General features: G+C 35.6%; 4 protein-coding genes across 10 annotated transcripts; all 4 read right to left on the reverse strand.

Moving 5' to 3' along the window:
- Positions 1 to 1,347: 1,347 nt before the first annotated feature.
- LOC109152902 (protein RCC2) lies at positions 1,348 to 6,595 on the reverse strand. Its single transcript, XM_019300583.1, has 16 exons — positions 6,073 to 6,595; positions 5,142 to 5,203; positions 4,982 to 5,049; positions 4,563 to 4,684; positions 4,360 to 4,465; positions 4,214 to 4,265; positions 3,982 to 4,099; positions 3,834 to 3,864; positions 3,708 to 3,731; positions 3,501 to 3,625; positions 3,110 to 3,191; positions 2,868 to 2,990; positions 2,665 to 2,718; positions 2,493 to 2,562; positions 2,261 to 2,294; positions 1,348 to 1,980 (listed from the first exon to the last, which is right to left on the reverse strand). The coding sequence occupies exons 1-16, from the start codon at positions 6,263 to 6,265 to the stop codon at positions 1,640 to 1,642; spliced, it is 1,605 nt and encodes a 534-aa protein (XP_019156128.1). The 5' UTR covers positions 6,266 to 6,595; the 3' UTR covers positions 1,348 to 1,639.
- A 2,128-nt stretch (positions 6,596 to 8,723) lies between these two features.
- Positions 8,724 to 12,584, reverse strand: LOC109152904 (transcription factor RF2a-like). 3 transcript variants are annotated; one of them, XM_019300587.1, is made up of 6 exons: positions 12,217 to 12,583; positions 11,387 to 12,069; positions 10,848 to 11,356; positions 10,610 to 10,742; positions 10,435 to 10,519; positions 8,857 to 9,193 (listed from the first exon to the last, which is right to left on the reverse strand). In XM_019300587.1, the coding sequence occupies exons 2-6, from the start codon at positions 11,801 to 11,803 to the stop codon at positions 9,000 to 9,002; spliced, it is 1,338 nt and encodes a 445-aa protein (XP_019156132.1). In that variant the 5' UTR covers positions 11,804 to 12,069; positions 12,217 to 12,583; the 3' UTR covers positions 8,857 to 8,999. The 3 variants fall into 3 exon arrangements, with proteins under 3 accessions (XP_019156130.1, XP_019156132.1, XP_019156131.1); XM_019300585.1 differs by having other exon boundaries at positions 8,724 to 9,193; positions 10,848 to 12,069; positions 12,217 to 12,584; XM_019300586.1 differs by having other exon boundaries at positions 10,848 to 12,053; positions 12,217 to 12,584.
- A 6,326-nt stretch (positions 12,585 to 18,910) lies between these two features.
- LOC109152906 (protein BASIC PENTACYSTEINE6-like) lies at positions 18,911 to 22,790 on the reverse strand. 5 transcript variants are annotated; one of them, XM_019300591.1, is made up of 4 exons: positions 22,621 to 22,790; positions 21,093 to 21,140; positions 20,508 to 20,658; positions 18,911 to 20,089 (listed from the first exon to the last, which is right to left on the reverse strand). In XM_019300591.1, the coding sequence occupies exons 3-4, from the start codon at positions 20,562 to 20,564 to the stop codon at positions 19,229 to 19,231; spliced, it is 918 nt and encodes a 305-aa protein (XP_019156136.1). In that variant the 5' UTR covers positions 20,565 to 20,658; positions 21,093 to 21,140; positions 22,621 to 22,790; the 3' UTR covers positions 18,911 to 19,228. The 5 variants fall into 5 exon arrangements, with proteins under 5 accessions (XP_019156136.1, XP_019156135.1, XP_019156137.1 ...); XM_019300590.1 differs by having other exon boundaries at positions 21,093 to 21,144; XM_019300592.1 differs by having other exon boundaries at positions 20,813 to 21,144.
- A 1,429-nt stretch (positions 22,791 to 24,219) lies between these two features.
- LOC109152910 lies at positions 24,220 to 25,615 on the reverse strand. The gene is made up of 3 exons (XM_019300596.1): positions 25,500 to 25,615; positions 24,901 to 25,071; positions 24,220 to 24,526 (listed from the first exon to the last, which is right to left on the reverse strand). The coding sequence occupies exons 1-3, from the start codon at positions 25,587 to 25,589 to the stop codon at positions 24,443 to 24,445; spliced, it is 345 nt and encodes a 114-aa protein (XP_019156141.1). The 5' UTR covers positions 25,590 to 25,615; the 3' UTR covers positions 24,220 to 24,442.
- Positions 25,616 to 25,806: the final 191 nt, after the last annotated feature.

Below are 25,806 nucleotides of genomic sequence, written 5' to 3' on the forward strand. Positions count from 1 at the left end.
TAAAGACTTTACCTGCTTTAACTGGTCTTGTGTTATTTATATTGCTTACGTAGAATTAGCAATATCAGAATCTAAGCGATTACGGTTCACGTGTTGCTTGCAATATTTTTTATTAGGATGAGACTCGAATCTGTAACAATTCGTTTAAAATTATAACAGTAATGTCATTAAACCACAAAGTAGTTAACACATATTGCATAGGAGGGGGAGAAAGACAGCACAACACAGCACAACACAGCCCAACATTTCTCTGAACAGTGGGCTAGGAGTGGAGCCTTAGTCACATGGACAAAGGTTTCAATCATAACAAGATACAAAACAATATCATTTTGCAACCTCTTCTTTTTAATGTTGGGGGTAGGGGAGAGGGAGGGGGGGGGGGGGTAATCGAGTGGCCAGTAATATTATTACCAGCTTGCAGCAATCATGAAAAGTTTGTATTACAATGGCATTATAACAGCATCATGGGCAACATAATATCACCAATGATCCATGGTACATGAACCAACATTCAAATCCCTTTAGAGTACCATTTAGAGAGAACAAAAACAGAAATTTCCACGAGTCTGGGGACAAGTTCATGTGAGCCAAGATATAGTTTGGCAAAATTGGGAAACTTGAGTTATAAAAATTTAAAAATTTTGATATCTTTTGCTTCCTTGCACTCTCCAAAAACGAGCTAACAGACACAACACTATAGACTCATTTTCATCGGCTTCATGAGGTCCAAGATATAGTTTGGCAAAACTGGAAAACCCGAGTTAAAAAAAAAAAAAAAAAACTAAAAATTTTCATATCTTTTGCTTTCTTGCACTCTCCAAAAACGAGCTGATAGACACAACACTATAGACTCATTTTCATAAAAAAAAACGAGCTGATAGACACAACACTATAGACTCATTTTCATCAGCTTCATGAGGTACAAGATATAATTTGACAAAATTGAAAAATCTGAGTTATAAAAAAACTAGACTCAATTTCATCAACTTCATAAGGTCCAAGATATAGTTTGACAAAACTGAAAAACCCGAGTTATAAAAAAAAAACTAAAAAATTCCATATCTTTTGCTTTTTTGCACTCTCCAAAAACAAGCCGCTGACACATACAACACTACAGACTCATTTTCATCAGCTTCACGAAATCCAAAATATAATTTGACAAAACTGGAAAACCTGAGTTAAAAAAAAAAAAAAAAAAAAAAAAAAAAAAAAAAAAACCTAAAAATTTCTATATCTTTTGCTTTCTTGAACTCTGCAAAAACAAGCTGAGACATTCAACACTACAGACTCATTTTCATCAGATTCATGGGATCCAAAATATAGTTTAGCAAAACTGAGAAACCCGAGTTATAAAAAACTAGAAATTTCGATATCTTTTGCTTTCTTGCGCTCTCCAAAAACGAGCTGACAGATACAACACTACATACTCATTTTCATCAGCTGTCAGCTCTGTCAAATTTTCCAAAGAAATTTCTAATTTAATGTTAAGAGAGTATGTAAGCAATCTCTAAGGATAGAAGAAGGGAATACATAAACCACTGCAAATGATGGCAATGGCAATGGCAATCAGGGTAAAATTACATTTACTCTCATATGAACAGATTTGTTATCACTTAATCAGGATAGGTACTGGGTACCGCTAGTTTGATTTCTTGGGCCTTCCTCGTTTACCCGAGCCGCCTTTCGCTTTCTCGCTGGCACTGCTCTTGGTTGCAGCAGGCGGGCGGCCCCTACCGCGACCGGTACCGCCTTTTTTCCCGCGTGTCGATTTGCTACCGCCCTTGCCGCCTCTCCCCCTACCCGCAGGTTTCCCGTTTGCCCGTTCTTCGCTGTCATCGCTGTCATAGTCGCTGTTCTCCTCCTCCTCTTCTTCAGACTCCGATGATGAGTCCTTCGCCTTCTTCCTCTTTTTGGAGTTTGTAGCAGACTTCGTAGCTTTCTTGGGAGCTTTTTCAGGAACCGGAGTTTCGTTCTCGGGTACTGTAGCATTGAAAGAATCGGGAATAAGAGGAGAGGTATTCCAACGAATATAAATGTTTGTTTGAAACGAGACATTTGCCTATGAACTCATTGTGGCGAGCAGTGTTGCAAAAATCGCGCCTAGGCGCCCGCCAGGCGCTCTAGGCGGTCGGCCTCCTAGGCGCCCTAGGCGGTCGGCCTCCTAGGCACCCGCCAGGCGCTCTAGGCGGTCCCCAGGCGCCTAGCGATTTTTTCAACATTGGTAGCGAGATTACAAAGACCCGGGGCAAGAGAGCATTACCTTCTTCGGAAGCCTTGCCATCGTATACTTCAAGCTGTCAAGATATAGCTAACGAGAGTTAGAAATCTTCCTCGACTTCAATACTTAGAAGCACACCGCAAAATAAAGAAAATGGCGAAATCAAATGGCTTCAAAGATAATGTCGTGAATGTATATATGTGGTTCTTGGCATACCGAAGTTCCCAATATAAACAAATTCGAAGAGAAGAGGTGGTAGTAGCCTAAAACTTACCTGGTCCAATTTATCACCGACATCTGTCCTGTCAACGACAACCATGGAGTGTGCAAACCCACAAGCAACACTGCCGAAAGAAACAAAATATGAAGAAGAATAAATGCCCGAGGAAAAAACACAACCATAATTTCGTGGTCAAATGATCGAGTTGTGGATATCCAACACCAACCTTAGAACATGCATGCCTTCGAGGATTTCCACTTTTTTAGGAATTGCGGAAGACCTGCACGAGGTAGCATAGGTGAAAAATAAATATAAACAAATAAAAGATGTACAACGTTCACCACCAACCCCCCAAAGCCAAGAAAAAAAGGAAAAAGAAAACGGGCGACAAAAGAAACCCATAATATCGTAAAATATAATGTAAATTACTTTTGTCCGTTCGGCCCATATCCCAGCTCCCCGGATTGCGCATGCCCCCAGCTTATACACGAGGAATCAGCACCGACAAAGTGATGCATATTGCCCGAATCCATGCAACGCAAGTGCCAGCCACTTCAAAGTACATAACGTAAAAATAAAAGTCAGACAGTTAGCCTCATAACTATTATGACGAACCGTTTTGTATTGTTCGGCCAAAAGAAAAATTAGCAAATGCATAAGTGGGAAGGAACCTTAAATCCATTTGCGGTTTAGGATACATCCAATCATCCCCCGTGTTTTTTATTTTGCCCCACATGTATAGCTGTCCTCCCCCTGGATAAAAGGCAAAACATAAAAACACTAATAAATGCATTATTCAAGTATTGCCCGATGCTGCTTGTGGTCTAGTGGCATAAAGTGACTCTCCCAAATAGGAGGTCATGGGTTTGAGCCCTAGTGGGGTCGTGTATTGACTATTTGTGCTTCAATAGGTTGCGAAAGTAGATATGAACAGATACTACATTGTAACCGAGTCAATAGTACTCAAAAAAAAAAATTGCTTGATAGGCAAGCAAGAGATCAATGGAAAGGCGATAAAATTATCCATCCCACTCCTAAAAGGTTGAATGATGCATATCATACCAGCAGTGCACGACGAGTTTACCGAACCGGCTGATACTATAGCTTCCGGGGGCAGAAAATTTTGCCTAGTAAAGACATCAACACGTCGAGGAGTCCACTCATCCTTTTGCTCTCTATGTCCAAGCCTGCAATCGATCAGCGGGTAAGCACTTAAGGTTCTTATTAAACAAAAAATATTACGTAAAATGACCCCCGAAGAATACAAACCTTCCATAACCACCGAAGCCCCAGCTGAAAATTTAGTCAAAAGGCAGAAAAAGAGTTAATCGTTGCGTGTATTGTGTATCGAATATACGTGTGTCATATAAGTTAAACCATCCAAAGAGAACTTACGTATAAACAGATCCATTTTTATCAACCGCAACTGATCATAACACAAAATTAAAAGCAAACGAAGTTAGCAGCAATAAAAGCACAACATACATAATTCTTTTTTTTTTCTTTATTTATTTATATGTATATAAACGGTTATGTTAAGAACCTGTGTGATTTGAACCGCAAGCTACTTTAACTATGGTTTCTCCAGCAAGGGCAGCTATTGCTCGGGGTTTCGGTTGAGCTTCATACACAAGTCTCACCGAACTATCTTTGGTATTGTGCTGTGACGAAAAAGAACAAATTTCAATTTTATCAATTAAATATCTATAAATATTAAGCTACAAAGTACAATAATTTATTTTTTTTTTAAAAAAAAGAAGATGAAATCTACATACCTCATTGTCGGTGCCATGGCCAAGCTGACCATACTGTGGCAGACCGGCCGTTCTGAAAACCATGAAACAACAAGGAGATCAAAGAATAAACAACGTTGGAGAATCTCGAAAGTAAACGTGAATTAAAATCAAATCCACAGCCATACAATATAGAAGATCCTTCGATGGAGGTTAACCACACAGTAAAGTCAGCTCCACAAGAAGTTGTTTTGACTTCGGATACAAGGCAACGTACTGGAGATTCCTCAAATTCTGCAATGACCAGAGGAAAGGGCAAGGACGTTATTGAACCGTAATCCGATAAATGAAATGACAGATTACTCCCTCAAAGAAGGTGACAGATACCCACCGTTTTTAACCGATCCTGTCCCGAGCTGCCCGTGTTTATTCCAACCGAAGGAGAAGGACTGCCCCTCGTTAGTTACAACTACAGTATGGCTCCTTCCAGATCCCGCTCTAATAATTTTATGCCTGAAAAAAAATATTTAAGGGATCAAGAAGGGGTCACGAGAACATTCTTGACTATACATATAACATTTCGGTGGATAACCATTTAGACCATCCTATTAGAATCAGTTGACAACATTGTCCAAACAAATGAGATAAACCTCAAAGTTATGAAAAACGCAAATCAAAGGTCCAAAACAATTTCATATTACAGAATTCAACAAGCGTATCATATGAGAAGTTAGATTCAAATTAGAGCGCATATCAAGTTAGATTCAAATTAGAGCACGCAATTAAAAAGATACAATCTTTCAAGCATACCTAGAGAGCTCTGAAACAACCGTTGGTCTATCACGGGTAATTTTATCTCCATGACCAAGCTGTCCCTTCTGCATACGAAAAAGTCCTCATCTTTATACACATTACCAGAAATCTACAGCATTTAAGCAAATAAGTAGTAGGCATACAAGAAAATACATGCCTCATTCCGACCCCACGTGTAGCATCGACCTTCAGTATCCAGTGCAACACAATGACAAGATGCTACATTTGTAACAACCAAACAATTAAACCCACAGATACTTACAGATTTACTGCAAAACCAACATAGAAGTTACCGAGAAAAAAACATCATATGTAGCCTCAAATAAGCAATTTAGTTCTGCAACACAATGACATGATGCTACATTCATAAAAACCAAACAATTGAACCCACAGATACTTACAGATTTACTGCAAAACCAGCATAGAAGTTACCAAGAAAAAAACATCATAAGTAGCATCAAATAAGCAATTTAGTTCCAGTTCAACACAATGACAAGATGCTACACTTATAAAAACCAAACAATTAAACCCACAGATAGTTAAAAATTCACTGCAAAACCCGCATCAAAGTTACCAAGAAAAAAACATCATATGTAGCCTCAAATAAGCAATTTAGTTCTGCAACACAATGACAAGATGCTACATTCATAACAATCAAACAATTAAACCCAGAGATTTACAGCAAAACCATCATAGAAGTTACCAAGAACAAAACATCATATGTAGCCTCAAATAAGCAATTTAGTTCCAGTTCAACACAATGACAAGATGCTACATTTATAAAAACCAAACAATTAAACCCACAGATACTTAAAGATTTACTGCAAAACCAGCATAGAAGTTACCAAGAAAAAAACATCATAAGTAGCATCAAATAAGCAATTAAGTTCCAGTGCAACACAATGAAAAGATGCTACATTTATAAAAACCAAACAATTGAACTCACAGGTACTTTCAAGTTTACTGCAAAACCAGCATAGAAGTTACCAAGAACAAAACATCATAAGCAACCTCAAACAAGCAGTTTAGTAAAACTGCTAAAGTTTCAAGCTTTCAAATTTAAGAATACTAAAATTGAGTAACTTTACCACAGCCGGCGGCGACAAAGCAAATATTGACGCCGACGAGAGGCCGGAGCCTAGTCGGCGAAATCAGGTTGAACTCCGGCGACACCTTGCGCCGGCCAATGCCGTCCCAGTTCGTGCACCCACAGAATAACAACTCCCCGCCCTTCACCGCCGCGCCGCCCTCCTCCTGCTCCTCCACCTTCTTCTCCGCCATCTCCGGCCAACTCAACGGTCCGAAAATTCAAAAAATACAAAACCCCCCAGCTCCCAGAACCAACCGACAACAACAGATCCAAGGCGTACCAGCCCACTACTGCCAAAGAACAGGCGGAAATCGACGCGAAAAACGGCGGCAAGTCAACCAGTCGAATCGGCGGCGACGGAGTTTAGGATATATCGAGTTAGCAGTATCAGAAAAAATAAAAAAGAAACATTCGAAACCCTACAACACAACCAAATCTTTTATAATTATTATTATCTGCGAAGTGGGTTTAATAAAGAGGAGAGAAAATTTAGAAAAAAAAAAAAAAAAAAAAAAAGATGTTTTGGGTTTTCCAAGAACGTGACTTTTATAAATACACTCCTTCTTGTACTCTACTATTACAAAGGTAAAGCTGAGGATACGAATGGTCCATGGCGACAGATATTTTTTGATTTCTTGCCCACTCCTCTCCAAACAAAGATTTCTATTTCTATTTCTACTTCTAGCAGAAATCTGAAATCCCCATTTTTTTTTTTCAGATCCTATAAATAATACACCACTGATCTCCTATCATCAGTAGAAGAGATTTTAATCTATCCAAATCTAAAGAATCATTAATTCATTATTAGGTAACTTTAGATTACTCAAAATTTAACGTAATTATCATCTTAGGATCATAATATTTTAAAAAAAAAAAATTCACATAAATACTTTAAAATAAGATAAAGTTTGTTCCTTTCTTGTTATTACTTTAAAATAAGATAAAGTTTGTTCCTTTCTTGTTATTACTTTAAAATAAGATAAAGTTTGTTCCTTTCTTGTTATTTCTGAAATGTTTTTGTCATTTTAATATATGGTGTACAATATATAATTTAGATAATGATGACTTTACCAGGACTATGTGGTCCAATGGTACCCGGGTTGGACTTCCATTTGGAAGATTGTGAGTTCGAGAGGCGTTATTAGCTCTTTGTGTTTCAGTAGGTTGAGAAAGTATATGAACAGATACTACAATGTAATAGAGCTAGTAGCATTCAAAAAAAAAAAAGATAATGATGACTTTATACTTCTTGGATTTGCAAGACGCGACATATTTATCGTTAAACTAAATTTCTGCATTGATTTGAATGTTTTAAAAATTGATAATTTATTTTTGGAATGACGAATGCTTGGAGACTCTCGAATGGAATAAGGTTACTCTTGGCAACTAATTGCGTGGGAGTGGCTTAGTTACGATTTATATAGTTAGTTGTTGATGGTTGTTTTTTTTTTTTTTTTTTTTTTTTTTTTTTTTTGTATTCGAGAAGAAAAGAGTAGATTAAACTTAATAATATTGGATAACAAAAGTAATTTTACCGTAATTTGAGGAAAATATAAAATAAAAATATATTTTTTACATATTATAATAACTTCAGGAGAATGTATGTTGCAGAGAAATTAGATTTGTTGTGGTCAATGTCAGAATGCTTTTGTTGGCCTTTTGTTTTATTTGTAGGGTTTAAGGGTTCCCTCAAGCTTTTGTCCCCCTGGGAATTTTGGGGCAAATAAGGGAACCATTGCCTGAAATGACAAAAGTGCCACTCACTTGCTTTTCCTGCAAAATTGGATATTATTGTACATTGGAGCCCATATTGAATAAAGCAAACCCAATTGGTGGATTTTTGCTTAGGTTTTTTGTGGGTCAATAAAGAAAACAATTTAAAAGTATGAGGAAAAAAATATTACAAAAACCCATCACTAAGGGGGTGTTTGGTTGGATGGAAAACATTTTCCATGGAAAATGTTTTCCTAAAGGTAAAGGAAAATGATGTTTTATGTTGTTTGGTTGGATGGAAAACATTTTCCATTGGAAAATGTTTTCCTTGAGAATGAGGAAAACAAATTCCTACTAAGTATTTTGTTTTTCATGGAAAAAGTTTTCCATGGAAAACTAATATGACTATTTTACCCTCATCATTCTTTATTAATTACTCTCATTATTATATTATTATTGTTGTGTAGGGTTATATTTGTCATTGTAATCATTATTTTTTACCATTCCAAACTCAACCAAACAATGGAACTCATATTCCCAGTAATTTCTTTTTCACCAACCAAACAATGGAATCTATTTTCTTGGAATTTATTTTCCATAGAATTTCAATTTCACTTCCCTTCAAATATTTTCCAGCAAACCAAACGAGCTGTAATAGTAGAATTTTTTTGGTGGTTTTTGTCCAGACAAGACAACAAGGAAAGAGAAACAAGGAGGAAAAAGAAAAGAAAAACAATTTTTTTTTTTTAAAAAAGAAAGAAAAAATAAAATATTTTTTGGGTCAAACCATGAAGTGTCATGTAGGATGCACCTTTAAACCCGTACCATACTCAAATTAATCTCTGTTTATACGTGAATTGAGTACGTGAACTGAGATTGCAACGTTTAAAAATCGTGGATCAATCCTGATAATACCACTATAATCGTAGGATCCAATTGACAAACAAACGATTCCTCATGAAATCAAATACTCCGTAGCAAACATGAATGGAGTATATATATAAAACACAAACCACGTACAAAAAAATCTCAGACAAAGAGTCAAAGACATGACAACCTGTGATATATTTTAAGTTCACATCCTGTATAGTCTAAGTATAGACAAAAAAAAAGTCCTATGTGATATGATCAAATTTCGAGTTTAAATGAGCGCAATAAAACAAAACATCCCCCGAAAAACTCTGCAAGGCTTCGCGCTGATGTAGGCGTCGCTTAGGTTGATGCGGTTCTTGATGTTGCCATCGACAACTGTGGACCTTGACCGGGCTGCTGGCGCTGCATCTGGGACATGTGACGCTGAAGAATTTCCTGGGGCACGCAACTCGATGATAGTCTACACTCGTCACTCAGCTCGCCTGTTGCAACCTTTAGACGTTGCACTTCTGCAGTTAGTGCCTCGTGCAGAGCTGCCAAATAGAACCGCAAGTTAAGCATTTCTCCGGGGTATGATACAATTGTGTGTGTGTATATATATATATATATATATATATATATATATATATATATATTGTGTACAAGGTTGAAAAAACCGCTAGGCACCTGGGGACCGTCTAGGGCGCCTAGAGCGATTAATCGGTGCCTAAAGCGCCTAGGTGGCCGACCGCCTACCGCCTAGGCGCGATTTTTGCAACACTGATGGTATACTACTGTGTGGTCATTATGATGGAAGATAACTTGCACTATTCAAAGTGCTGATGTATGGAAAGCCTAGTTAGCCGAAGGTGATGTGAAATGGTGCTTCAAATGAATATAGCACAGACAAGCAACTGTTAAAAACTAAGTCCGAGAAATATAAGTGCCCACTTGGCAGTTGGTCGAGATGACATGATTAGTTAAACTGTTAAAGTCATGCATTAAGTATGAAATTCCTTTCTCAACATAATTAACAAGACAAACTTTTCTCAGAAGGAAGGTTGGTGAGTGGGTAATCATCTAAACAACCCCTCCTTTCCTCCCTCTACCCGGCACCTAAAAGGGGAAAAAAGAAATAAATAGAGAACCTCCTTTTTCAGTTTTAAGGCCAATGGGAAAACAAGGTAATTTCGTTCTAGATTCTCTCTCCAATAGTCAAAGTACAAGAAGATTTGTTAAACTGAAAAATGTCATTGGTCATCCCCCCCCCCCGCCCCGCCCCGCCCCCCTCCCACACCCTTCCCCCTTTTCTCTTTTAGAAACCACCTACCACAACATTTTGGAAAATCAACTCAAAGAGGGGTAACATGAAAAGAGAAGGGATTTACAAATGGGAAGTGGTTATTATACACCTGGAGCACAGATTGTTATAAGGGTGTGTTTGGTTCGCACATAGGAATTGGAATCGAAATCAAAATGGGTATCAAATACTTGGTAATGGTAATGGTAATGGGTTTTGGTGAAAGTATTTAACATGTTTGGTAGTAGGGTGGAATGAGAATGATTACTAATAGTAGTGCTTGAGAATGAATAAGAATGAAACCCTTATTTTATTTGGGTATGGGTTTTTCAATTGATGGAGTATTCGAAACCCATAGTAGTGTTCTAAAAACCTATCAACCAAACAACAACAATCACTTTCATACCCATTCCTATGGGCAAAACCCACCAACCAAACACACCCTAAATCTGTTGATGCAACACATGCAAAGATGCTTGTAAAGGAAGGAAATACCGTCTCTGAGTTGTGCTTGTTGCTCCATAGCTTGAAGACGGAATTTCAATTCATGATTATGACTTGAAAGGTCATCAAGATCTTTCTGTAAACAGAAGCACGACAATCAATTACATACTCATCAAGTTCAATCCTCAAAGGAAGTTTAGAGTAATTCCACAAGCTTCCAAATCACCTGCATAATATTAACTTGGGCTGACAAAGTGGTTGCCTCGGATTGCAGAGTTTGAACCTTAAGCTCCAACTCTGATATGTAGCGCACCTTTCTCTCCTTAGAGCGGGCAGCTGATTGGCGATTAGCCAAAATCCTGCAACAAAAATAAATTAACAAATGACACAGATGGACTAAGTCAACAAATTCTTTACAGAATTATAGTTAAGGAAGAAAATGTATTTGGCTATTTGCACCACACCTTTTGACACGTCTAGGGTCAGATGTTGCAATCTCAGCAAGTCTTTCATCAGCCATAATCTTTTTCATTTCAGCTTCATTAAATTCAGCATTTCCAACGTCAAAATTCAACTTGCTAGAGCTTTCATATCCTGAATTGCTAGGAGAAAGCTGCCCAACCCAATTTCCTAGAGAAGCAGGTAACTTTGGTGACTCATCACCAAAATTCAAATTTTCAAGTGCGCTATCCATTGAAAGACTCCTGCAGTGTCTAGAAGTTGGAGCAATATCTCCAGCAGCGCATCTTTTGACTCCTTCTCTTGAACCTGTTATATGGATTTGGGCACCTTTTCCTTTAGAGACACTTTCTACTTCATTACCACTGTCACCGCCACTCATCTTGGTGCCACTGACCATGCTGTCCTTGTCTTTATCATCAGTCCCAGAAGTGTTGAATCTTTCCATATTATCCAAATTCATGTATGAAGAGAATAACTCATCAATAACCTCTCCCTCTAATTTCATATCACCCATTCCCTCAGCGTTGTTCTTTCCTTCACCACTCACATCAATTTCCCGTTTCTGCAAACAGATGGGTTTTTCCCTTCCCAAAAAATCTCCGCCATATTCCGATTTGCCAAACACCCCATGACCGCTTATGGGCATTAATTGAGGAGAAGATTGAATCATAGCAGAGAATCCCATTGGAACATCACTGTTAGAGCGGCGATGTCCTTTACGAGGTGGTAGACTGTCACTACCTCGGAAAACATTCTCTTTCACAACAGAAGCAATAGGTGTACCTCTCGGATTCACCTCTACTTCATCCATTTGTACATCCTTCATACCAGAGTTTGCTGGTGGCATTGGTGGCAAGCAATTGTTTGCAAAAAAGTGCGGCTGAGATAATGACCTGGCATGAGAAGCTCCAAACCCAAAATTCTGCCCAATGGGCGGCTTAGAATTTGACTGAGCCATAACAATCAGCCAATATAGTGATGTGTAACCACAACCAAACCTATCTTAATCTGAAATTGCAGTAACTTACACCCTAAATTCCCAAAAAACACAATAAAGATTCCAACTTTCACCTTAACTGAACAGGAAAATGACAGGATTGAGACCAAAACAATATAAGAATGCCCCTTTAACGATGTTCTTAGCCAGACAAGAAAAGATTTTCAGTTCACAGAATCTCACCAGCTTCCATCAGAACAGTCAAAACTTCCTGAAAACAAAAACCCCTAACTCAGAAAGCAGCTCAAAACCCAATCAAGTCAAATCAATCTAGGTCTACAAACAAGAGAAGATAACAACAGACCAAGCAAACAAGACAAAGCAAAAGAACATACTAGAAGCAAAGAGAGAGAGACTTTCGTGAAGAAATGTACCAGTAAATTGCTGCCCGAATCGCTTTAACTCACTCACAGGCAATGTCGACAACGTGCGGCGCTGTTCTGCGATTCCGCGAGAGCGAAATGAAGCTTAATAAAGGGGATTTTTTTTTTCCTCTCCGAGCGCCCGATATTTTTCCCGCTTAATACGGCGGTGATTGCGGTTAAACGCACAAGTCGTAAGAGCAGAAAAGAAGCATTGAAAAGAAGACAAAAACTTTGTATTTTGCATAAAAAATGACGGTAAGGTTGAGCTCTCTCTCTCTCTCTTCTCTCTCTCTCCTTTGAACGTGTCGCTATCTATGGCAGAGGTGCCGGCACGAAGTAACCGCGTTAGGACAAAACCCGAAATTCGGGTGAAGGCGATGGAGACCGGACCGATTGGGAAGTCCGAGTGAATTTGGCGTGAATTTCATTTGCATCTCATCTCATCTCATAAATCGAATCGTCGCTGAATTCGGGTCAAGGGTTTCTTGCCAGGCCCATTAGGTTAGGTCCAATTCTTCGTCTTCTTCGTTAGAATATTGACTCTGCATTCCCATTGAGCCATGAGTGGATTGTTTACTTAAAGAAAGAAAGGAAATCAGGACACAAATGGAAATGAGAATCAATCAAGAATATTTTAGATTATAAATAAAGCATAAGTTATTGGATTGCAACAAGGAATCGAGGAGAATATTAGCAGAGAATCGGATATTATGCAGTGGGGGACCCAGAAATCTTCTTAAGTGGGGGCGAAAGATTAAACTTAATGAGATATATTTTTTAAAAATGAATTGAAACACTTAGAGACCGAGTCATAAATATTGTTGACTAGAGATAAAAAAAAAATCAAAATATATAAAGACAACAAAATATTTAAAACAAAATATAAAACATAATTAATTACATAAAATAGTTTGAATGAAAAACACATTATAAATCACTCATCTCACTATTAATATTAAAAAAAAAAAAAAAGAGAAGAAGTCTCAATGATACAAATAAAAAAAATTAGAATTCTTATTATTAATATTAAAAAATGTCAAGAACAAAAGTTCACTCATCTCACTATTAATATTAAAAAATGACAAAAAAGAAGCCAAACTAAATAAAATGAAAACAAAAAAGAAAATTAGAATTCTTATTATTAATATTAAAAAAATGTCAAGAACAAAAGTTCACTCATCTCACTATTAATATTAAAAAATGACAAAAAAGAAGCCAAACTAAATAAAATGAAAACAAAAAAGAAGCCAAGCAGTAGGGTTCGAACTCTAGCCATCTGCACTATTATTATACAATACAGGGGCTTTTAATTGCCATCTAAGCAAAACTAACAATTGGTTAAATCTTAGTATATATAATATATGTCTACTATACTAATAAGAGTCCAAGAGAGTTAGGCCTATAATGGGTAGAAAAAATGGCGGTCACAGATTTTAATCAAATGAATGGCTCAGATTAATTAAAAGATTGATCAGATTTAAATTTTACACTAAAATTTCCTAAAATACCCACACACCGTTACTAATTCCGTTAAAATTTTAAGAATTGCCGTTAGTTCACCGTTAACTTACTCATTGATTTCAATAAAAAAAGGTTTTAGGTTCGAACCTCATCCCAATCAAAGTTGGCATAATTAGTACTCTATTTTACTCTTATTAAATTATATAAATAATAATTTAGTAATTACAACAAAAAATAATACATATGCATTTCTTTAATTTAGAATTATGTGTCCATTATGCCTTTATTCAAAAAAAAAAAAATATTCATTATCAATCAATTAAATAAGAGAAATAATTTTATTAGTTATATTGTCTTTATTTTTCTTCAATATAAAAATTCTTTATATTCAAATTTATTAATTGATTATATTCGCTACATTATCCTTACAATGTCTTTATTCAGTGAAAAAATTTTATTAATTATCAATAAATTAATTAAAAGAAATATTTTCATTAGTTATATTGTCTTTATCTATTATCTTTTTTTGTGCACTATTTTTCTAATTAAATATCAAAGTTATAATACAAAATAATGCTATATGTTTATTTACCAAGTATTTTATTAATACCATGAAAAAATTAAAAATATATAATTAATAAAGCCAACCATATTAACTACTTGAGAGATTTTGTGACAACGAGAGTATTCAAATCACACAACAAATTGAAGTGAGAACTACCTCGCAATATCCTTGTTTGACAATCAGCAGTTAGCGGTTAGCGTTAGCGGATTATACTAGCGGATTTGACCAGCGAATTTATTTAATTATTAATATTGGGTAGAAAAAATGACCGCCAAATTATTAAATCAAATGAATGGTTCATATTGTTCAGGTTTTAATTTTTTCTTTTAAGATTTTCTAATTTATCCTTAACTAGTATTTTCACCCGTGCGATGCACGGAATGTAATTGTTGTAATATATTAAGAATATTTAAATCGATATATAATTATTTAAGAGTTAATTTCACCAAAGGTCGTTTATCTTTTCTGACAATTCCAAATTTAATCCTAGACAATAGTTATTAATTATTACAATTTATTCTATGTTACAACTCTTACGTTAATATTCTTACTATTATTATTAACACTTAATTACTTTTAGATATTATTATTACCACTTATATTATTATTATTATTATATTATTATTATTATTATTGTTAGTTTCTTTTCAAGTACTGTTAGTATATAATGGTCGTGAGGAACAATAATAATATAACTATAATTAAATATTCTTGTATTGTATTCCGGAGTTAATGTCATTTTTTGTCCTAGACTTATTGAGACATTGACACTTTTCATCCTCCATAATAAAAATTTCCACTTAGTAGACATTGTTATTGGTCGTTGGACAGTTTTGATCCTCCGCCAATGAAGCCGTTTGTTGACCGTGAATTAGAAGGGCTTTTCTATCTTTTTATGTCTTATATTACACAATTAGAAGGGCTTTTCTGTCTTAATTTCACCAGTATAGATTGTATTACACTATTTTATAATATTATAATAGAATTTTAACGCAGAATTATTGTACGAATGGGAAAGTAGAAACCAATATATTTTATAAGAAGAGATATTTTTTAGGAATTGGGCGAGAAGTTAAAATTTCAGGATGTTGTTTTTATATATAGTATAGATTGTATTACACTATTTTATAATATTAAAATAGAATTTTAACGCAGAATTATTGTACGAATGGAAAAGTAGAAATCAATATATTTTATAGGAAGAGAGATTTTTTAGGAATTGGGCGGGAAGTTAAAATTTCAGGATTTTGTTTTTATATATATAGTATAGATTGTATTACACTATTTTATAATATTAGAATAGAATTTTAACGCATAATTATTGTACGAATGGAAAAGTAGAAATCAATATATTTTATAGAAAGAGAGATTTTTTAGGAATTGGGCGGGAAGTTAAAATTTCAGGTTTTTGTTTTTATATATAGTATAGATTGTATTACACTATTTTATAATATTAGAAAAGAATTTTAACGCATAATTATTATACGAATGGAAAAGTAGAAATCAATATATTTTATAGGAAGAGAGATTTTTTAGGAATTGGACGGGAAGTTAAAATTTTAGGATTTTGTTTTTATATATAGTATAGATTGTATTACACAATTTTATAATATTAGAATAGAATTTTAACGCAGAGTTATTGTACGAATGGGAAAGTAGAAATCAATATATTTTATTAGGAAGACAGATTTTTTAGGAATTGGGCGGGAAGTTAAAATTTCAGGATTTTGTTTTTATATATAGTATAGAAGTATAGATTGTATTACACTATTTTATAATATTAGAATAGAATTTTAACGCATAATTATTGTACAAATGGAAAAGTAGAAATCAATATATTTTATAGAAAGAGAGATTTTTTAGGAATTGGGCGGGAAGTTAAAATTTCAGGATTTTGTTTTTATATATAGTATAGATATAGATTGTATTACACTATTTTATAATATTAGAAAAGAATTTTAACGCAGAATTATTATACGAATAGAAAAGTAGAAATCAATATATTTTATAGGAAGAGAGATTTTTTAGGAATTGGGTGGGAAGTTAAAATTTTAGGATTTTGTTTTTATATATAGTATAGATTGTATTATACAATTTTATAATATTAGAATAGAATTTTAACGCACAGTTATTGTACGAATGGGAAAGTAGAAATCAATATATTTTTTTAGGAAGACTGATGTTTTAGGAATTGGGCGGGAAGTTAAAATTTCAGGATTTTGTTTTTATATATAGTATAGATTGTATTACACTATTTTATAATATTAGAAAAGAATTTTAACGCAGAATTATTATACGAATGGAAAAGTAGAAATCAATATATTTTATAGGAAGAGAGATTTTTTAGGAATTGGGCGGGAAGTTAAAATTTTAGGATTTTGTTTTTATATATAGTATAGATTGTATTATACAATTTTATAATATTAGAATAGAATTTTAACGCAGAGTTATTGTACGAATGGGAAAGTAGAAATCAATATATTTTTTTAGGAAGACAGATTTTTTAGGAATTGGGCGGGAAGTTAAAATTTCAGGATTTTGTTTTTATATATAGTATTGATTATATGATTATCCATTTAACTTTTCCGTTAATTCACCGTTAGTCTAATTCTAATATTAAAGTCTAATATAGAATTATAACTACACCATTAATCTAATTCTAATATTAAAGTCTTAATTGAACTTAACCACAAAACTTAATGTCGGAATCTCCTCAAACAATATTAGTAGATATTTAATATTTTATGTCCTAATTTTTATTTGTTCTCCCTTATGTCCCGTATTTGGTTTCAACCATACCTATACAATTATTTTATTGACAATTATAATCAATCTTTACTATATTATCTTGCATTTGTAAACTTAGAATTACCTATTTAACCCGCACGGGCTTAGCTCAATGGTTTAGTGGGTAGTATTTGGGAGAAGAGACGGAGGTTAGAATCTCGGCAGCGGCAGTGCGCGAATTATGTCCAAAGTGGGCAAATTCCTTGTGCGTATCAGCATTTGGCCTTGTCTGCTGAACCATTGAGTCACCGTGATTTACAACTTCCCACAATGCTCTGTCGGGTCGGAGTGTGGGGGGCCCTTGGGGTTGGGGACTCAACCTTTCGGAGAAGAATTACCTATTTAAATACACAAATTCAACCTTCAATTATCTATGCATGAACAATTTCAATATAATCCTGCCTTAATATACTTTAAAGTACTTATTTTTTAAAAAAAAAAAACATTGGGCACTAGTAGTATATATATGTGGTGGGTGAGTGGGGGCAGCTACCCCCACTGCTCCCACACTAGGTCCGCCACTGATATTATGCTATTTACTTTCTTAAGATATTAGTGGAATAAGGAGGATATTAGTAGAAAATACTTTCTTATACAATATGAGATATCCTTGTTTCCTTTTATGGAGTACAATTTAATTCCCTATTGTTCCTTCCTCTACTACTGAGGGTCCTAGGGATGGCAACGGGGCGGGGAGTATACTCCCCGTCCCCGTCTCCGCTACCCCGATTCCATCGCCATCCCCGTCCTCGACCAGGATTTGAAAAAATTCCCCATCCCCAATCCCACGGGAAATTTGGCGGGGACGGGGTTAGTCAAAGTGTGAAACTAGTTGAAATAAAAAGAATTGAAATGGCAATTAAAATTTAACTATTTTTAATAACATACGAACTAATGAAGTTCACATTCCAATCCGAAAGAGCAATATATATATATACTAAAAATAGTTTAACATTCAAACATTATGAATTATATTGACTTATTGTTGTTATATACACAGTAGTACAGTATACATATTATTCCAATGTATACACATTCAAATATTCTATTTCCTAATCCTAAAATAATATTCTATATATATTATTTATTTATTTTTATTTTTTTTTTTATTTTCGGGGACGGGGCGGGGCGGGGAGTGGTATCCCCGTCCCCGCCGGGGAGTTTGTCAAATTCTCCATCCCCGTTCCCGATCTCCGAAATTTTTCCCCGTCCCCGTCCCCATCCCCTACGGAGGCGAGGATGCCCAACGGGGATGGGGCACATTGCCATCCCTGGAGGGTCCGTTTGAAAATTCGAAAAATGATTTATGAAAAATGTTTTCCAAATTTCCAGTGTTTGAATGCAGTAGAAAAATTCAGTCAACGAAAAATATTTTCCGTTGACCGGGAAAAATATAGGCATTTTGGCGGAAGTTTCCACAACACTCAAAACATGATTTCTGCCGCAAACCACGATTATTTTGGAAACCAGTTTTTTTTTTTTTTTTTTTTTTTTTTTAAAGTAATATTATTTTAAATATTATTATAAATATAAATAGAATATTTAAAATGTTTTAATTATATAATTCTATTTATTTTTCAAAAAATGAACCAAACACACCAAGACAATTTTTCAGAATATAACTAAACACGGAAAAAGAAAATGTTTTCTAAAAATTGACTAATTTTCTAAAAAACATTTTCCAAAAGTCATTTTTCTGCCTTACGAACCCTTAACCACAAATTTAACAACAGTAAAAGAAGCAGCAATTGGGCTTGGAGAGTAGAAATGGGCAAATGGCCACCATATTAAACAATGGTCACATGTATAAGTTGAGAAATCTGCAAAAAGTGAGATTATAAAGGGGATGTAAACTTCCCAATTTTGATATACAATATGGTACAAGAGGCATGTGAACACCATAGTCCATATAGATATTGGCCAAATTATATATATCATAAAATAAGCCTCAAGAATCTACTACAATTTGGGGGTAGGGGTGGGGGTGCTTTACACTGAACTGGAATACAGATAGTAACAGGGAAATGTCAAGAAAAACATGAACAACAGGGCTAAACAACCAATATTACACTGAACTGGAATCTAAGGTAAAATGCATTAAGGTATTCAAAGTACAGAGGTGCTTTACAGTTATCTCCGGTTACTCGAACGAACAAAGGAAACATATACCTTAAGATATAATGTGCGGGATCAAGAAGCTCGGGAGTTTTATTTGATGGTGATATATCGGTTTGTTCCATGCTTTGCCCAGTGTTCCTTCAGATCGACTGGATTTGATAGATCGTGGCCCTCAGCAGCAAGCCTGCTAATTAGCTTGTTAAATGCGCCTCCGCTCATTTTTCTACCACCAATTCGGGCATGTCGTTTGTTGGGAATAGCGGGTAGAGGATACATTGACAAATTGGTTGTACAGCACGAGGATTGCCACCCGCCATTTCCCCATTTGTAGCAGGGTCGTAGGACTCCAGTGCACGAACAAACCGGGACTGGCATAGTTGAATCGTCGAAAGAAACTTGGTTCAACCCGAGGTCCTGATCCTTCCAATCTGGCCTCGACATGCCTAATTGTCTGTTAAGGTCATCACTAGCCCCGCCAATTTGTCTGTTAAGCTCATCAGCTTCTTTCTTAGCTTTCTTTGACGGTTTTGAGGTCTTTCTAGGCGTTGCTGGCTTAGGTTCTTTAGCTCGTTTGTTCCTCCGGGGCTTAGCGGGCTCTGGGTCAGCTGGGGACGTGGGTATGGCATCACTTAAGTGCATATCCCTCGAGCTATACGCAGTTTGATGATGAACGTGGTGTCGGGTAATTTGGCAACCTGGGGGCGATGGAGACATACTGCCAGTATTCATCGAGGTTTCACGATACTGGAGAGTGGCTATGGCGTTGTCCCGTTCCATTATGGCGTTATTTCGGTCAGCAATCGCTGAATCTCGCTGTAGGATAGCCATGTCCCGCTCGTTCAAGGCAGACTTTTTCTCAGAAAGGGCCAAGTTCCTTTCTTGAATGGCAGCATCTCTTTCAGCCATGATCGCCATTATCTGCTTCATTGATGGCTGATGCTGCATCAACCACTGGGGAAAAACGGAAATTTTGAAATTACCCAAAGTGCAAAGCTTGAAAAGACGAACTTCATTTCATCCTATGATCCACATTCAAGATGAAAAATTGATAGCTTTTTCAAGTATCACAAAATTTAAGGTGCGTTTTCAAGAAAGAACACTAGACTCTTCCCAATTTTTTATTTTTTTTTGTCAGACCACGAGGTGTCCTGAGCAGGCCCTAACTGTAGAAGGACAGATTGGTCAGACCACGAGGTGTCCTGAGCAGGTCCTAACTGTAGAAGGCACCTTTAAGCTCGTAACATACTCAGACTAATCCCCGTTTGCACCGGGCCGACCCAATTAAGGGGCAAAGTGCTGGCCAGATTGGTTGGGGCAAAGTGATGGCACGACTCTTCCCAGCTTTTATTATTCATAAATTCGTAATTACCTGACCATGTAGTGGCGGTTTGTACCTTCCATTTTCTCGAGGCCCACCGTCATCCATCTAGGTTCCACTTCGAACGTTGGTTCCAATTCTCAATCAACCGTTGCAACTAATACTCAACCAAGGACCTAACGGCTGCCCATAGTCAAGAGCCCTGTAACCAATTTACAAAAGCATACTCAATAGAATTACGAAACATAGTTTTCTAAAAAGTAGATTGTGTTCCTCAACATGACTCTTATCAACGAAACAGAAACAGCGAAGCAGATAAGAGAAGCAAGCACAAAGGGAAAAAGTTTTATTTTTACCAAGCAACAAGGAAGCTTTTAATACACCCAGCTCAAAACAGAAAACGGTTAATGCAAAAGTCACTTGACACGCCAGCTTCTACGTTTGATAATTCTTCCTTTTTAGACTGAAGATAGGACTGACAAGACTGAGAAGAGATATCTCGGCAATTGAAGTCCATTTCTAGTGATTTTCTTGCCAAAATAGGCGGAAAACGGGGTCAAAAGTACACGAACATAACATCTAGCAGAATGAAATCAAGAACTTCAAGAACCACAAGCCCGGCAATACTGAACTTACCAACTGCTCTAACCCACGCGAATTCGATGCTGCATCACTTTTGGGGCCCTAACTGTAGAAAACCATCAAACATCATTGACCCAAATAGTGTGAGGAAACACGAAATCATAGCACATGCACTATATTGAAGCCTGAGATACAGATACAAGCAGGCATTGTATGTTATAATGTAAGAAAAGTTGGGCCTCGTGAAACATTAAAACTTCAATTCATTGTAGAATTTATAGCAAACAAGCATCACATTATAGTGACACATTGAGGCAAAAAAACAAGCTCTCAGCACAAATATCGTCAGAAGTAAGGGCACCATCTTGATATAAACAAATAAACACACATGATACATCAATAACAAAATATGCCGTATAAAACAGATCAAGCTAGATTTTTTCACATGTTCACAAGTCGTAAACGACAAGACTTAATTATCTATGACACCAATTAGATATTTAGCAGTAGGCAATACTGATTTCAATAGTCCATCAAAGTAAACTATTTACTTTTCAAAATTATATAGCTATGTAGCCATGGAAGCAGGTGCTAACAATTTCTTGAGCTGCAAATTTTCGAGATACACTAATTGATGACACAAAACTCTGCAAATAAGCATGTGGCAGGGGCAACCCAGCCAAGTTGGTAAGACTGTTAACTTGGTAACCACAAGGGTTCAACTCTTAAGTCTCCTAGCGAGAGCGGCCTATTAGCCTTATTGATTTGAGCTGGTCAGCTATGGGCAACCTAGGCGGGTTTTATCCAGTGTACACATTCGGGTAGTGGCTGCGGGTTTCCCTCGTCACTCAAAATAAGCACGTGGCAATTAATCCATAGAAATCATACTCAAGTATGTATATCAATTGTCACAAAAACTTAAAGAGCAACCATTGAAGCCACCCCTCTCATTGGATACGAAAAATCCTTACAAAAGATGGCACCTTGCCGAATATGCATCTTTTGGTTTAGAATAATCATTGTTACAGAACTGATACAAAATTGAGCATAAACAAGAGAAACACTAAGCTCGATCATGAAAACTGACCCATCAGATATTCAGCACAAAGATCCTCACCAGGAGGATTATACTAAAGCAACAGTTTTCAAATAATGAATGGGTTAGCAACAAAATTCATATTCATAAAACCCAAAACCAATCTGAAAATTACCCAAAATAGCAAGTTTGGATATAATGGGCGTCTCAGATCAAACCCTATAAAACAGTCAATTTCAATACCCAGAACTTGAAATCCAGATCATCATCAACAAACACCTCCACTGAAATTCACATATCAGAACCCAAATAGCAGCAACCAAGCAAGAAGCCCAGCACTCAAGAACACGAAATACAGCTGAACATCATGCAGAAAACACACCACAAGAGAAGCTAAAGAAAAGTCCCACAAGTATGAGATTATTAAACTTCAACTCAAATTCAGCTATAAATCATTTCCAGAAGTCCAAAAACTTCAAAAAAGAATGAGAGCAAGCTAAGAAATTAAGCACCCATTAAAGCTTACAAGATTCACAGAGAGCTTACAGAGAAGAAAGTGCAAGAAAGATAGGTGGAGACAGGGAAAAAGGAGGGTGAAAACCCTAAATCCAAGGAGAAGAAATAGCTCTGATGCAAGAAAGAAAGAAGGGAATAGTAGTTGAAAGAGCATATAGGAAGGCACACTCACTCACAAGTCACACTCTTTTTTTTTTTTCTTGTTTTTCAGAGTTTTTATTTCACCTGTCACCACCACTGCACCCACACCAACACCTTTGCCTTTTTTTTTTTTTTTTTTTTTTTTTTTAAATAAATAAGTAAACAAATATATATATATATATATATATATATATATATATATATATATATATATATATATATATATATATATATATATTTGTTTATTATTAAATTACTCCATGTCATTTTTATTTTTATTTCTTATTGAAACCACGATCTGCGAATGGAGTTGCTCGTTGTGTTGCTAGGAAATTTCTTCTCAAGACAGACTGTTCGAAAGGTAGGTATGATCCTCCCGATTTCTTATGTGCTGTCTTTGTGGCAGATGATTAGTAATATATCGTTTCTTTCTTTAAACAAAAAGATATTAATACAATAAACGTAATCTAAGTATTAAATTACTCAATGTCATTTTTTCGATGCTTCTTAAGTAATAGTTGGAGACTAGTTTTAATAAATATTTTGGGTATTTAAAGAGATTAGAAAAAGTAACATAGTCAAGTAAGTTTTGGGGTTAGAGTAAAAGGGGAAGAAGTTTTATTGAGATTCGTTGTTTGGAGGTAAGACATGCCTTTTATGTAGTCCTTTTCACCTGACTTTTGTAATGTTTCTGTTTTTTAATTGTGGGTTCTGGTTCTGGAGGAACAGTGGTCTGAAAAGTGAAGACGAACCAACGGCCAGTTTTGATTAGACCTTTTTCACTTTTACAATGTACAAAAAACTTCCTATTTTTTGACTTTGAAGCTTTTGTGTAAACCGTTGTTGACCGCAATTTTTTTGCATAGTAAAGTTTTTTTTTTTTTTTTTTTTTTAAGAATGCATAGTAAATGAAAAAAAAAAAAAAAAAAAAAAAAAAAAAAAAAAAAAAAATAGTAAAGTTTTTGATTTACGGAAAAGTCGTAACCAATATTCAAATGTGCATTATGAGTTAAACTCATCTTATGAATATAACTGGTCAATGATCACAAAGAATTAAATCAAACATAAATTGTTTATAATTAAGTGGTTCAAACCGAAAAGGTCAGAGTCCAATTTAAAATATTATAGTTATTATAGTTATCAAACCAATAACTTGACAAACTCGATTAAGATTGCCCCACATTTACTATAGTTTTAAGAGACACAATCATATATACAATCATATATACTATACATGTATTGAATATTATTGGGAACCATTTTATGATAATATCCAATAATCATATATGATTATATTGGATAGCATCAATATCATAGAGATTCCCTAATCAATCTCTAACAATGAATAAATAATCAATCAATTCATTACCATTTTGTGAACCTTGACATTTTCAAGAAAATAAGGTAAACAAATGAGGCTGATGCTCAATCTATTCTACATGGATTTTAATATAGATAAACATACAGTATAGTATACAATACAACTCAAAATAAATATATGGATAATCATAACAATGAAAGATTACATTGAGAATTACACAAAGGGGATGCTCAATAACCTGAGCAAATATCATCCAATCAATCTACGGTTGGATGTGTTTCTTTAACCAGAAAAATTTTGGGGTGACATTGAGCATCTGATTCTGGGAATCATGCCTTCAAAAGGGAACTGATATTGCATAAAGGAATACAAAACCGCGGTGGCAGACACCTAGCTTGTATGTGTTTTGCTCTCTATGCTCGACTTGCTCATAACAAATACTCCAGCGACAATAAGTGCAGCACCGGCAAACCACTATAAAAAGGCAAGATTGTGACGAGACAAGCTAGTTAGCGAATTTGGTAATGTCATGAACCAGGTTCAATGTCATTATTTTGCATTGCACCAAAGCAATCTAAGTTTTCAATTGCAACTGAAGAAATAAATCAAGACAGGAAATATAACTTCAACTCTCACAGAGTAGACAATAAGAAAAACAGTAACAGTCAAATACCAGTAAATGAGAACTTGTCAAAACTTTAGATAGTAGGTGATTCAAAGAAACAGTCAAATACTAGATAGTGGACAAAAACTCTTACAATGCACACAAAAAGTAACACCGGATAGTGGATGATTAAAAGAAATAGTCAAATTCTAGCAAATGAGAACTTGGCAAAGCATTAGATGACCTGTAGTGGTAAAGGTTCCTCGAAAAGCAAAAATCCAGCCAAGCCGGAGGAAAGGAAATTGGTCGCAGAGTTCGTTACAGTAGCTTGTAGAGACGAGAGAGCTTTTAGGCTATTAACATAGCAACCCCACATTATCACGTTGCAAAGTACAACCATGCCATATTTAAGAACCTGTCAAAGAAATTGCAAGAATTAATAACACCAGCAATTCAGAAAAAAGGCAATATAGAATTGAATCAAGGAGTTAATCCAAATATATTACAGCAGTTTGAAGTTTAGATCATGTAGATACATATTTCAAAATTTCAGTAGTAGCAACTTCTAGGTTAAGCTAGTTATGGATATTCACATTGACTCTTACAGAAAAGGTCAGAACAGAGAATCAGAATTGATAATTGAGCAATCCAAGCAACAAATGCTAAAAGAAAATCAAAATTTCCTACTCGTATATCCAGATGATACTTGAATGAATGAGTTTCACAGTGCAGCAATAGACAATGAATCAGAAATACATTTGAAAGCAATTATTCACAGCGTAATTAAAAAAAAAAAAAGTTCAAAATTCAAAATTAAGCTTAAGTGCACAGTAAAAAAATCACCTGGGAGGAGAAGAACTTGGCTGCAACGGCGGCAAGAGCTGCGCTGATTCCGGCGCCGATCGCCGACGCATAGCCTTTCTTACTGTCCATTGGACGACGAAGCCATTAGCGATCTGAATAACTAACAGAATAAATCAGAATTGGTTCTGGGTAGTTGGGAGAGAGAACATATTCTAAGGCCCAATTTCCTCAGCACAGGCCCATGGACCGTGGCCCATGACCCGGGCCCATACCTGCAACGAGAGGGCGGTTATGTAGTAAAAGTCGGCGGAGTTTCAGACACGTCAAACTTTCCAAAGGCGAACAC

This window comes from Ipomoea nil, unplaced genomic scaffold (assembly GCF_001879475.1).
Source record: "Ipomoea nil cultivar Tokyo-kokei standard unplaced genomic scaffold, Asagao_1.1 scaffold2480, whole genome shotgun sequence".
NCBI lineage: Eukaryota > Viridiplantae > Streptophyta > Magnoliopsida > Solanales > Convolvulaceae > Ipomoea > Ipomoea nil.